Source organism: Sorex araneus, chromosome 3 (assembly GCF_027595985.1).
Source record: "Sorex araneus isolate mSorAra2 chromosome 3, mSorAra2.pri, whole genome shotgun sequence".
In the NCBI taxonomy this organism is placed as follows: domain Eukaryota; kingdom Metazoa; phylum Chordata; class Mammalia; order Eulipotyphla; family Soricidae; genus Sorex; species Sorex araneus.
The window spans coordinates 161,236,451-161,250,364 of record NC_073304.1 but is presented as its reverse complement, the minus strand read 5'-3'; the positions used below and the strand labels follow the sequence as shown (position 1 = coordinate 161,250,364).

Genomic DNA, 13,914 nt, shown 5'->3' with positions numbered 1-13,914 from the left:
ACAATTAAGTCTAGATTCCTTAGCATGGCATTCATAGCCAGGGCTCGGTCTATTTATCCTTCAGAGGTTCCACAAACGCACCCTAGAGAGATCTCCAATCTCTTTTTCATTGAATTCAAAGCACTTAAACATTCCTGAGTAAGTCCCTCAATCTTCCAAGTTCTTCTCTGTTGGGTCTCACTCAGAAGTTGAGGGATAATCAGACTTTTTCTGTATCCTGCTATTCAGTGCACCCTGCCCCTTACCTAGAACAGACTCATGCACTTCATTACACCCCCTCCATTTCTACCCATTCAAATATGATCTTTTTGGGAAGAAGAGGTGCTAGGGATAAAGCCCAGAATCTCACACATGTAAATCATGCATTCTACCCCTGAGATTCTTCTCTGGCTAATCTAATTCTAACTTTTTCTATTGCAGCTCAAATACTGTATCCTCCCTCTGATACACTCATTTGGAACTAACTTCTTACATTGTTCTAATACAAATTTCTTTCTTTCTCTCTCTCTCTTTCTTTCTTTCTTTCTTTCTTTCTTTCTTTCTTTCTTTCTTTCTTTCTTTCTTTCTTTCTTTCTTTCTTTCTTTCTTTCTTTCTTTCTTTCTTTCTGCTTTGTGGGTCACACTTGGCTATGCATAGTGGTTACTCCTGGTTCTGCACTCAGAAATTACTCCTGGTGGTGCTGGGGGACAATATGGGATGTAGGGAATCAAACCTGAGTTGTCTGTGTGCAAAGCAAAAGCCCTATCCGCTGTACTATTGCTCTAGCCCTTCTAATACAAATTTATTTATACCTCACTATGTTCTTTGTTAATATGTAGTCCTCTATCTGGTTTTACTACTTTTCCACTGTATGATAAGTTTCTGAGAGATAGGGATTATCTTTTTCAGTCTACAATGCCATTATATTGAATATGTTATATAGTGCATATTGCAATTAAAACATTGATTCACCAAGAATAGGATTAAAATTTAACAGGTACCGCATTAAAAAAAACTCATATGTGCTCACTTCAGCAGCACATACACTGAAAACCCATATATATATATATATTTGGCTGAATGAATACATTAATGTGTAAAAAAAATCAATCTCATAGTAAGGGCATTCCAAAATCACTATCATTAACACAGAGATTCTAAATCTGTGTGTTATACACCATTGGTAAACTAAATTGTCTCCTGATTTATAGAAATAACAAATAGACAGTATGGAAAGTTATTTGAATGACGATCAAGTTGAATAGAAGACCCAGTGGCAAAAATGAAAATAGCTACTTTTACCATTAAATTTTGTTGCAGAAGGAAAACCTTTATTTGGTTTATTTTTCATGAAAAAAGACGATGATGTGAAGGTAAATTCTTACTACTAGCAACCATCACTACATAAGTAACAAACTTGGCCAGTGGGGCAGAATTCCTCACAAACCTGCCCATAAGTTGATCCTCTCAGATTGATCTGTCAAACTGATTTTTCTTTTATTGGTGTTGTTAAAAGTGAATAAACAACTGGTTTAAGGTTAGAGAACACTTAATATATGTATATGAACATATATAAACATTTCCACAATATCATGGAATAAATAATGCTTTGTAGGCAAAGCGATTTTTATGGTTTCATAGGAATATATGTTGCTATCATCAGGTATTAAGATATCTGCAAGTGGCACCTGTATTACTACTTTGAAACTGTTCATTGAGGTTATCAAATCTTTCTGAAAACTACAAGGGGATGATATTTAACTACCCTTTGCCCCAGGACTATATACTCTAATGCCATAAAAAGGGGTTGAGTGTGTGTCAGGTGTTTCCTTCCTAAAGACTGAGAACGACTTTTGCGGGACAACGCAATAGTCTGAGGGATGGTAGGCTTGGCAAAGAGCTTCTTACCAGGCTCAAGTGAGCTTCTTGCCCACCCAGGGCTTTCAATGAGGATGTCTGGGGCCTGTTTTAAAGCTTCTCAGTGTAATTCTGTTTCCTACGGGCTCTTTATTGAAAAGGAGGATTAGTCATAAGTCTCTTTCCATTCCTCTGCTAGTCAAGCTCAAGTTCTGAGAGCAAACAGCAGCAGCCAAAGCAAATACTCGGGAGCCCACACTTGAGCCTAGGCGCGTCTCGGGCGCGGAGTTGTAGGATTGTTGGCGCGACTGGTCCCGTAGGGGCTGGGGAGGGGGCGGGACGCGGGAGGAAGAACACGCCCCCTCGGGCCTGCGATTGGCCCTCCGCTCGCACCGCGGCCCTTTCCGCGTCCCGGTTGGACGGCGGGGCAAAGACCTGTCACTAAGGTGGTGTCCGACTGCGCGCGGTCGGTGCGCGCTTCCCGAGCGGCGCGGGGCGGACTTCGCCGCGGCTGTGCGCTCCCGTTCCTCCGACTGGTCTTCGCTGGCTGGGACAATGCCTCGGTAACCCGAGGCGCCGAGAAGCTTGAGGGCGCCCCCGCCCCCTCCCGGCTGAGAAAATGACGAAAGTTCCTCAGGGGTTTGATTTCAGCTTCTTAAATGACGACGAAGCCTGGACGATTCTGCAGGTGCTGGAGAGGAACGAGGAGCTGCAGCGGGCGGAGAAGGACCGGATCAGGTAGGGCCCGGGGCCTGTGCCGCGCCGCTGGCCACCACCGCGTCCTCCCCTCCCCGGGCACCTGCGCCCGCCCCCGCCCCCCGCGACCCCTCCACCTGGACCTCCGGACTGTGCTTCCCCGGGAAGCACGCCGGTTCTTGGAGATCTTGGGGTGCTTGACTGGTGCGCTTCCCCCAAGGCATCATGCACCCTAACCTCGCGGGCCCGCGAGGCTCCGAGCCCGTGTTGTGGGGCGCGTCTGGCCCGCAGGTGCCTCTCCGGGGGTCACGCGGGCCGCTGAGACACGTGGGCAGCAATGTGCGCTGAGAGGGGTGTGTGTATGTGTGTGTGTGTGTGTGTGTGTGTGTGTGTTTGTGTGTGTGTGTGCGTGCTGAATAGGTTGCATATATGTGTGAATGTATGCGCGGGTGTGACTATGTGTGTGTGACTGCCTGTGACTCTGCATATAGTGTGAATGTGAGTGTATGTGAGTTGTGTGTAGTGTGAATGTGGATGGATGTTGTGGCTTGTGCTTGTGTGTGAGTGCATGTGACTGTGTGTGTGCTCTGCTATGTATGTAGTATGAATGTGTGCATGCATGAGTATGCGAATGCATGTGATTCTGTGTGTGTAAGGGGGTCTTTGGAATGGGCCAAAGTCACTGGAGTGAGTCAGAGCCCTTGTTCACCCATGTGCTATCACATGCCCACTGAGTGGCCCCCACTTCATCTCCCAGGACTCAGTGACACCTCAGAGAGCTGATCCCTACAGCAAAGTGGTTCCCCAAGACTAGTGCTATAATCCTAGGAATTTGTCAAGTCCTGTGGCCCAAACTTGCAGAGTGAGAATGGGACACACAGCGCAGCTTAGAATGAGGGGAGGCTCCTTGGTGGGCAGCCGTAGGGAAGAGTTAGCTTTAAATTTTACCCTTGCCCTTACTGTGCAGTGTCGTGGATGAGGGATTAGTTTTTGAGAACTGATGGCAAGAGATAATTACCTGGGGTGTAAATTAACCAGTTTTTCTTCTGGAGACATGTGGGATTAGATCTGAAACAAATTAAAGGGACCCGTCAATCTTGAGGTAGATGATCCAAGGCCTCCAGCAGACTGTGGGAGAGAATTCTTGGAGATGTAAATTCTAGATTTCTATCTCTTTCCACATACCCTGCTAACCCTCCTACCCTCCAAAGTCCTTCTAAAGATACTATTCACACAGAGAAACTGAGGTAGGTCTTTATTGAAGCTATTAGAACACACTAGATCCAAAGCTCTGTCTTTACTCTTCGCACGGAAGGAAGTTTGAAGATGTGTGTTTTATACCATCACACTCTGCCTTTAGGAAAAACGGGCTCTGGTCTTCCCTCAAGCAGCGTAAAAGTGTGCCTTCCTGAGAACATAGTGTCCATGTTCCCACACCCCCACATGCATGTACCCACACAAACACACATACTATACAGAGTCACACCCAATCTTGGCAAGGAACTCTTGAGTGTTGCGTGGGATTTGGCTTCACCACATATTCCAAAGGGACTAAGCAACTCTAGTTGCTCTCTCTGAGGTTATTGGCAGTGTTTGTTGTCTCTCGGGAGGATGAAGCCTATATGTGCCTGTATGTATTGAAGGGACATATTAAAAAGTGACAAAGGGGGCTGGAGTGATAGTACAGCGGGTAGAGCATTTGCCTTGCATGCAGCCGGCCTGGGTTCGATCCCCGGCATCCCATATGGTCCCCCAAGCACCACCAGGAGTAATTCCTGAGTGCGGAGCCAGGAGTAATCCTGAGCATTCTGGGTGTGACCCATCATCATCCCATTGATCGTCAATTTTCTCGAGCGGTCTCAGTAACGTCTCCATTCATTCTAGCCCTGAGATTTTAGCAGCCTCTCTTTTCTCATCCTTCCCAAGGGTGCCGCATTGGAGGCTCTTTCAGGGTCAGGAAAATGAGACCCATCATTGTTACTGGTTTTGGCATATGAATACACCACAAGGAGTTTGTCAGGCTCTCCCATGTGGGCAGGAAACTCTCGGTAGCTTGCCATGTTCTCCGAGAGGGAGAACTAAGCTACATGATGTCGTGCAGCCACAAAGCCCAGTCCCAATTCTAGCAGGCTTGGAGATGTGACCCAAAAAGCAAAAATAAATAAATAAGTAAATAAAAATAAAAAGTGAACAAAGCGCATAGGGCGTCTGCCTTGCATGCAGGTTCGATTCCTCTGTCCCTCTCGGAGAGCCCGGCAAACTACTGAGAGTATCCTGCCCACATGGCACAGCCTGGCAAGCTACCCATGGCATATTCGATTTGCCCCCCCCCCACAAAAAGAAACAGTAACAAGTCTCCCAATGGAGATGTTACTGGTACCTGCTCAAGCAAATCAATGAACAACGGGAGGACAGTGCTACAGTGCTACAGAAAAAAACCGGAGGAAGTTTCCACTTAAGATCAACTTAGCTGTTCATGAACTATACATAGTCTTAAAAATACTACTATATTTTAATTTGTTTTGTGCAAGAAAATTTGACGTTTTTATTTAACCGGATGTGTGTGTGTATGTGTACAGCAATTTATGATTCCCACTGCTACTGACTTTACATGGAACAGGTTCTACACATAAAGGGCAAAGGTCACTGGGTGAGGCCTTTGAAAGAAAGCTTAAACACGTTTTCTGATTTATATGATATTCATATTCTAAAGGAATCATTCACAGAAAAAAACCACAGTGATAAAATATAAACAACATCGTAACTTTCAAGCAACTAAAAGTTGATACTCAAAAATGAAAACATCACCATTAGAAAATAAAAATAAGTAGACACCTTGGCCAAATACTCATGACAATTATTTCTGCTATTTTTCTTCTCTTGGCCAATTCTTGGACCTACAACCAAATACGCTTCACTGGGTGGTTCACTGCGTAGATGATTCTGTTTTCTGAGCCTGTTCTGGCTTTAGTAGCAAATATGGGCTTGCAGAAAGGCCTGCAGTAGCATGTCAACTTGGCTGTGTTTTCTGCTTATTTTCTTGATTATTCCTGTGATCATATTTTCCAGATCATAATATTTTCCAAATATACAATCAGAACACATGACACATTTCAGAGCATAATTTGGGAGATAGTACTATCAGCTTGTCTGAGAAACTCTTGGAGTTCCTTTTGCCTAGGTTGAGACATGGTTTCAAACTCTCTTGGCTAGGATAGTAAAGGATCTCATGGAAGAGTCTGGAAAGTTAGCTGGGTGGGAGACAACTAGTATGTTCAGGTATATCTATGACAACTAAGGAGAAATTTCCTAGAGTTAGAGATGGAGAAGTGTAATGCCATACAGACCAAGATCTGTCCTGAGATGGATAAAAAAGTCCAAGAGTAACTGAGTTCATTAGGAAAGAGACAATAGCCCCGCCCACAGGAAGGCTTCTGAACACCGAACTTTCCCCTGATCTTCCGTCTCTGGCTTAAGCTTACTAGGAAAATATTTGCATTAGATAAAATAGTGCTTGTAATATATAAGGTACCTATTCAAATTTTTAAGAGAAACAACAAGATGCAAATTGGTATATAGGGAAAAGATAGAAATAAATGATTCACACTAGCAGATACATTAACAATAACCAAATCATGTGGGAAAAATGTCTATTTTTGAAGTAATTTTTAAAAATGAAAGTAACCTTGACATACCGTGTTGCATTAAAACTTTTGAAAGAAATTTTAAATGATGAAAAGCAAGTCCAGTGAGAGGGTGAAATGAATAGAGTTGAAATATTTGGGGACATTGTAAATAGAATGAGATCCTACTGATGAGCACTATGACCTATAAATATATGGTTTAACCTTGACCTGATCACTTATCCAGTTCTAGGAGACTTATCAACTTTAGGAGGAGGAGGAGGAGAAATGGGCACTCCAACATTTATTGTGCTATCATTCTGTATGACTGGTTTTCATACCCCAATAACTTCTTATTATTGTTATTTGGGCCACACATGGCAGTGCACATGGTGAGGTATGGCCCAAAACCCAGGGGAAAAATATGTAGTATGTATTATGGGCTTTATATAACATACAATCTAAAAAGTGTCTTACCGTTGGGCTTTATATAACATACAATCTAAAAGTGTCTTACCGTTGACATATCTTTGAAAAAACACCCATTGGTGACTTCCTACCCTCTGATCCTCCTACCCCTCCCTCTTCTCATAAATATAATTGAAATATAAAAATACCAAGAGATTATATAAACTAGTCATCTTGCAGAAGAGGTATCAATAAATTTAAAATGTTCATTTTTCTCATCACAAATAAAGAAATATATAAAGTATCTGGCATTACAATTCCTAGCATAATTCAGTTGAAAAATAGCACGTCAAGGTTTAGCTTGTCTTTGACTTGGTGTCAAGAGTGCAGCCCAGGAGGGTTTCCCAGAACTGAGTTATTGTGATTGATTGTCTCAAATGCCCTTGAGCTTGGCTCGGTCCTGAAGGAGACTGCATATATCTGAGTGGTGAAGTAGTTGGCAGCTGGGGACTTCGCTGCAGAGTTCTGCAGAGATTAGAAGCCAGTTACACGAGTCTTCTCCACTGGGCTCTCTGCCTGCCCTCTCCTCTCCTGGCCTGTGAACTAGACCTCAGAGAGCCTTTCAGGAAACACTAGATACTTTATTAAGCTATGTCTTGGGCACGGTGTTGGCCCTGAGAACACAGAGCATAAAACAGTCTGCCCCAAATGGCTTCAATCTGTGCAGGTTTGGGTTGGTGTTGAAACCACCAAATGAAGTGCTCACATAGATGTAACTTGCCCTTAGAAGCCCTTTACCCCTGGGGGAGGGACTATGAGAAGTGCCCGGAAGTCACAAAAGTGATCTCTTATCTTGAATGTTTAGATTCAAGTTTCAGTATTAGTATCATGGATCTCTAAAGTGATCCAACAACATCCAGTTTACTTCCTTCTATGCAAGTGAGGGACATTTTTCCTTCATACACTTTCTCCCGTCTGGTTATTTCTGTGGGTCACGGACATTGCATGCAGAACTATTCTCTAGCATGCTTTCTTGCACCAATGTTGGAAAGCAGACTGTTTGTTATTTTAGTCACAACCAGCTGTGCTCAGGGCTTCCTCCTGACTCTGTGCTCAGAGCTCACTCCTGGTGGGGCTCAAAGGACCCATATGTCATGCAGGGCATTGAACTCAGGTGCAAGGCAAATGCCCTACCTGCTGTGCTACATATATGTATATATATATATATATATACATATATATATATGGTTTTATCAAATTAAACTGGGGATACAAACAAACCAATTCAAAAAACTTCAAAAGTTTAAAAACACACAGGAGGCCAGAGAGATAGCACCGCAGGTAAAGCATTTGCCTTGCAAACCTTTATAATTACATTTCAGTCATACAATGATCAAGTACCCATCCCCTCACCGGTGCCCATTCTCCCCCACCAATGTTCTCAGTATCCCTTCCGCCACCCCCATCCCACCCCCTCCCCACTCACACTCCCACCCACCTGCCTCTGTGACAGTCACATTTCCTTTTACTCTCTCTCTCCTTTTAGGTGATAAAATTGTTTTTTAAAGTTTTTGTTTGGTTGGTTGGTTGATTTTGAACCACACCTAACAGACCTCAGGAACTACTCCTTGGCTTTTTGCTCAGAGATTGCTCAGTGGTGCTCTGGGGCACCCTGCTGTGCCCGAGATCAAACCTGGCCTGCGCCTTACAAGGCTGGCTTGCAGTGTGCTCAGCCTGTCAAGCTATCCCTCCATAGCTAAAACAGGTATTTTCAAACACTAGTAATGACGATGACCAGAAGAGCTAATTCTTGGTTCTCAGTGGTGCTATGCTGGGAATCAAACTCAGATCTCCCACATGCAATGCGTGTGCGTGTGCTCCAGCCCTTTGAGCCATCTCCCTGCTCCTGTGCTCTGGGCTTTATGGGTTTCCTCTCATTTGATTCTCATGACTTGATGACTTAGATTTTTTTTTAATGTACATTCTCTGAGAATGTAAATTGGTGTAACCATTTTGGAAAATGCTATGGAACTTCCTTAAGAAGCTAAAGACAGCTATAATATGATCCAGCCAACTTTTAAAAAGTTTATCTTTTTTATAAATTCAATAAATTAATTAGTTTATTTATATTTATTTATATTTAATAAATTCATCAGTTTATCTAACTGATGAATCTGAAAACATTTACACAAAAAGTTACTGTAATGAGACTGCAGCCTTATTTGCTATAGCTAAGATGTGGAAACAGCTGAAATGTCCATTGATAGATACTTAAAGATGCAGTACACATTTATATAATGAAATTGTGGGCTCGTTCATGGAGTCACCCATCCTGGCTGGCTGAGTGCTCCCAGGACTGGCAGCCCCTCCATCTCCTGAGCATTGCTCAGAAGTTCCTGCTCCAGCTGCATAGATGGAATTTGTTAGAATGCACTTCACATTATTAGGGCAGTGACCTCTTAGGCATGCCATTTAAAGGGATTATAACTCTCTAAAATGTTAAAGTGTTTGTTATTTTATTTCTCACAATTTTCATAGATTTTTAAAATTTTTTAATAAGTTTTATTGGATCCACCCGGAGTGATCCCTCCAGTCATCATTTTCTTAGTAGTTCCTTCTCCAACTGCCTTTGCCCCCAGCATGTGGGGCCGACTTCCAAACCATGGCTTGATTCTCCTGGCCCTTATCTCTACTGTCTTTAGGTGTTAGTCTCATATTATGCTACTTTATATCCCACAAATGAGTGCAGTCATTCTATGTCTGTCCCTCTCCTTCTGATTAATTTCGCTTAGCATGATACTCTCCATGTCCATCCATTTATATGCAAATTTTATGATTTCATCTCTTCTAACAGTTGCATCATAGATTATTTTTAAAATGATGACTTTTCCCCTTGATAATAAAGAAATGAAGGGTCGAGGTGATAACCCAAGTGTGAGGCCCTGAGTTTTCCTGGGGCTGCAGAGCCCACCTCCAGCACCCACTACCTTACCCCCAACACCATTAAGTCTGATCTTGGTAACTCCCGAGCACTACTAGTCTGTCCAAGGCTGAGCTTTAGCAGGAAGGACTCATAATCCTGAGCGCTGCCAGTGTGGCCCCTGTGGAAAAAATGTTCTTTTAACTTCAGAAATAGGGGCCGGAGAAAGAGTACAGCAGATAGAGATTTGCCTTGCATACAGCTAACCCAGGTTTGATTCCAAGCACCCCATATGTTTCCCAAGAATCGCCAGGGGTGACCCCTGAGCACAGGACCAGGATCAAGGCCTAAGAACAATTGGGTGTTCTTAGGCCCTAGGGTGTTCTTAGGGTGTTCTTTCCTCTTCTCCAAAATATCAAAAGTATTTGTGAGTTGGGGCCATAGAAATAGTACAGAGGTTAAGGCACTTAGCTTGCAAACAGTTCACCCTTGTTCAGTCCCTAAGATCACGTATGATCCCCTGGGTACCACCAGCACTGATCCCTGAGCATAGAACTAGGAAGGAACAATCGGTTTCAAATTGAACCTGAGCACAGCCTCCACCAAAGTACCTGAGTTTTCCCCCATTCTTCAACTTCCCTTCTTCCCTCCTATTCTCCCTTCTTCCCTTCCTCGCTTCTTTCCGTCTTCACTCCTTCCTTCTATCTCAGGATTCAGGAGCACATTTCTTGCATATGGTTGGGAGGGTTGGGAACCAAGTTTGATTTCTGGCATTACATATTCCCCTGAGCTCTGCTGGGCTCAAGCAATAACCCACAGCACTGCTGGGTACAAGTAATACCCATGACCAGTCAGAGTATTGGCTGAGTATCACTCGAGAAGTCCAGGTCCTTTAGGCATTGCTTGGGAGTAACAAGACTCCCTAAAATAATCACTATCACAATCACAAAATCCCGTTAATCATTGATTTCTCAAGCAGGCTCAGTAACCTCTCCATTCGTCCTTTCCCTGAGATCTTAGAAGTGTCTCTCCACTTGGCCCTCCCAATGATGTCGCACTGGAGGCTCTTTCAGGGTCAGGGGAATGGGATCCAGCTTGTTACTGGATTTAGCATATGAATACACCATGGGAAGCTTGCATGGCTATCCCACGTAGGCAGGAAACTCTCAGAAACTTGCCAGTTTCTCCCAGAGGGAGAAGTAGGCTACAAGATATTGCTTCTGGGAGCCCGCCTTCAAGTTTCTGGATGCTGGCCACCGATGGGACCACACACACCTGGGTTCCCCCGCCAGCACCCCCATGCTCGAGGCCCGTCCGAATGTGCGGAGAGGGGCCTGCATGGCTGTAGCAGGCTCCAGCGGTCCTCGGCCGCCAGGAGCCCCGCTCGGGGTGGGGAGGTAAGCTGGAGCCCATCCCCTCTGAGGGGCCCCAGGGAAGACAGCCAGGCGTGCGGGCAAGAGACGCTCTGCATCACTCTCTTTTGAGAGCTCGCTTTTAAGTCTCTGGATGTTGGTCGTTGATGGGATTACACACACCTGGGTTCCTCTGCTGGTACCTTCATGCGTGAGACCCATCCGAACGTGTGGAGAGGGGCCTCGAGCATGGCTGTAGCCAGGCTCCTGTGGTCCTCGGCCGCCGGGAGCTCTGCTCGGGGTAAGGAGGGAAGCTGGAGCCCATCACTCCCAGGGGCCCTGGGGAAGATAGCCAGGCATGCGGGCAAGAGACTCCCAAAAATAATAAAATAGAATATTGGTTTCAAATTGAACATTTTTTTTTGCTCTGGAAAGATACAGTTCAGCTAAATAAAGATAATCTACAGAGTGAAAAAAAATATTTTTGAAGTCCATATACAAGAGAGATTTTCAGGGTCAGAGAGATAAAGCAGGAGTTAAGTACAAGGGCTATGGCATTGATTGTGGCCAACCCAGATTTAACCCCCAGCACCCTGAACATGACTGGGTGAATCCCTGAAGGCTTCCTTGGCACCAGGTGACGCGGGTAATTTCTGCACTGGAGGCCCTGAGCACCATTGCCTTAGACACTTGCATTGAACTTGGCAACTGAGGATTCCCAGGAGTATCTGGGACTGCTGAGGACCACAGAGATACCCCTAGACCCCAGTAAAAAAAAAAAATTGTATTCTTAATTTACAAAAAATGATGTTTAGTATTTATTTATTTATTTATTTATTTATTTTTGAGTCACATCCAGAAGTGCTTGGGGACTGCTCCTAGCTTGGTGCTTCTGGCTGGTTCCTGACAGTGCTTCAAGGACATATGCCACGGATTGAACCTGGTCTCCTGCAGGCAAAGCCTGCATTCCAGCCCCTTGAGCCATCTCCCTGACCCTGCATTACATAAATTCAACATTAAGGAAATAAATAAGCCCTTAAAAATATCTGCATTGTAGGCAGACACCTCTGCAAAGAGGAGACACAGAAGCAAATAAGCACAGAAAAGATGTTCACTGTAAGTAAGCATTGCATTAGGGAAATACACAGAACATGATGACACACGACTAGAAAACTACTAGAATGAGTAAAATGAAAAAAATGGAAAAAAGCTTTGGAAGGAAGGACTCCTGAGCACTATCTGCCTTGCATACAGCTGATCTGAGTTTGATTCCCAACACCCTGTATGGTCCCTCAAGTCTGGCCAGGGGTGATCCCTGAGCACAGAACAAGGATCAAGTCCGAGCAGCTGGGTGTGGCTCCAACCCTTCCCCCAGTATAATAATCAAAAGTATTTATGAGTTTGCCAGGCTCTGCCATGCGGGCGAGATACTCTCGGTAGCATGCCGGACTACTGTGGCATATTCAATATGCCAAAAACAGTAACAAGTCTCACAATGGAGACATTACTGGTGCCCGCTCGAGCAAATTGATGAGCAATGGGATGACAGTGATACAGTGACTTGTGAGTTGTGACCATAAAAATAGTACAGGGGCTAAAGCTGGCGAGGTTGCAGAATGTAGAAATTCTCCTACATGGCTGGTGGAAATGCAAAATGGGAAAAGTGGCTTGGTAGTTTCTTATAGATTTGATCTATAAGATATGATCAATCAGTTTATTATGTATCTTCATGCAAAACCCTGTACAAAGATTTTGTTTTGGTTTGGTTTGGTTTGTAGCTCATACCCGGGAGTGCTCAGGATTTACTCCTGGCTCTTTGCACAGGGATCACTGCTGGTGTCGCTCAGGTGACCATGTCTAGTGACAGGAATTGAACGAGGATTGGCCAAGACAAGTGCTTTAAATCCTGTACTACCTCTCTGATTTCTGTGCAAAGGTCTTTTTTCAATCAGTTTTATTCAAAAGTGTCTAAAGCAAATGATATAAATTGTTGGTCAGAATGTAAATTCACGAACAGCGAAATGTCCATGTAATGAAATACCACTCAACAATGCAAGTGAATAAATCATTGAAGTACAACTTGCATGAATCTCAGTGGCATTTTGCTGTGCTAAAGGAGTGAGTCTTGAAAGATTATGTACTCTCTGCTTCAATTTATGTAATATTCTCCGAGGAGCTTCCCAATAGTGTTAGGAGCCACCAAGAGCTACAGCCAGTTTTGCTTAGGTGGTCATGCAGTGCTGAGGGTCAAACGGGGGCCCTAAGCATGCCAGGTATGAGCTCCAGACCTTTAGCCACCTCCTCAACCCCTACATAAAAACTATAATCATGGAGAACAGCTGACATGAACACACTGGGTGGTACAACATATGGAAAACAAATGGGCAGGGCGGGCAGGGAGATATATATTATTGAGGAGGGAGGCATTGGGGCCACACATGTGGTGCTCATGATCTAATCCTTGTTTTGTGCTCAGGAATGCCCCCTGGTGGTGTTAGGGGATTGTTTGTGGTGCAGGGGGTTTGTGGGCAGCTGGGGGTCAGTGGGATGTAAGACAAGCACCTCACCTTTGTGCTATCTCTCCAGCCCGTGTGTGCGTTTTTAAAACCTGGCTCCACTGTGTGCAGTGAGATCCCATCTTAGCTGACTGCCACTGGACCACTGATTGCACTTGTCACATCTTTCCTCCCTCCTCCCCTTGCAGCACGTGGCTAAGGAATCCTGATTTCTCAGGAATCTTTGTGGGTTGGGAGCAGAAAGCCTGGAGTCTAGCAAGGGACGATCAAGAGGGCGAGGTCTGACGCAGCTGTAATAAATCCAGTTTCCAGGGCTTCCCACTTCACTTGCTCCAAAGGATCAAAAGGACCTTCTGCCCTTGCAGCTGTTTAATCTGGCAGCTGGAAGAATGGCTTTTTATTTGGTGTTGATTTTGTTTTGTTTTACTGCCCACTAAGTGTGGGTTACACATAAACAGAAATGTTGCAGTATCTATCCAAGCTGATTAGATCATGGCCCTGTGAACTCCTTGAGCCCACTCTAGTCACAGGCTCTTCCCAGGGGCCCTGGATCACTTATGCT

The 13,914-nt window shown here is 44.5% G+C and overlaps 1 protein-coding gene across 1 annotated transcript in view; it reads left to right on the top strand.

Annotated features, from left to right (window-relative positions):
- The first annotated feature begins 2,402 nt into the window (after positions 1–2,402).
- EXPH5 (exophilin 5) overlaps positions 2,403–13,914 on the top strand; it is an 85,327-nt gene continuing 73,815 nt past the window's right edge. The window contains exon 1 of the mRNA XM_004614142.2: positions 2,403–2,575. Within this exon, the coding sequence (XP_004614199.2) occupies positions 2,457–2,575 (119 nt within the window). The 5' untranslated portion in view covers positions 2,403–2,456. The remainder of the gene's footprint in view (positions 2,576–13,914) is intronic.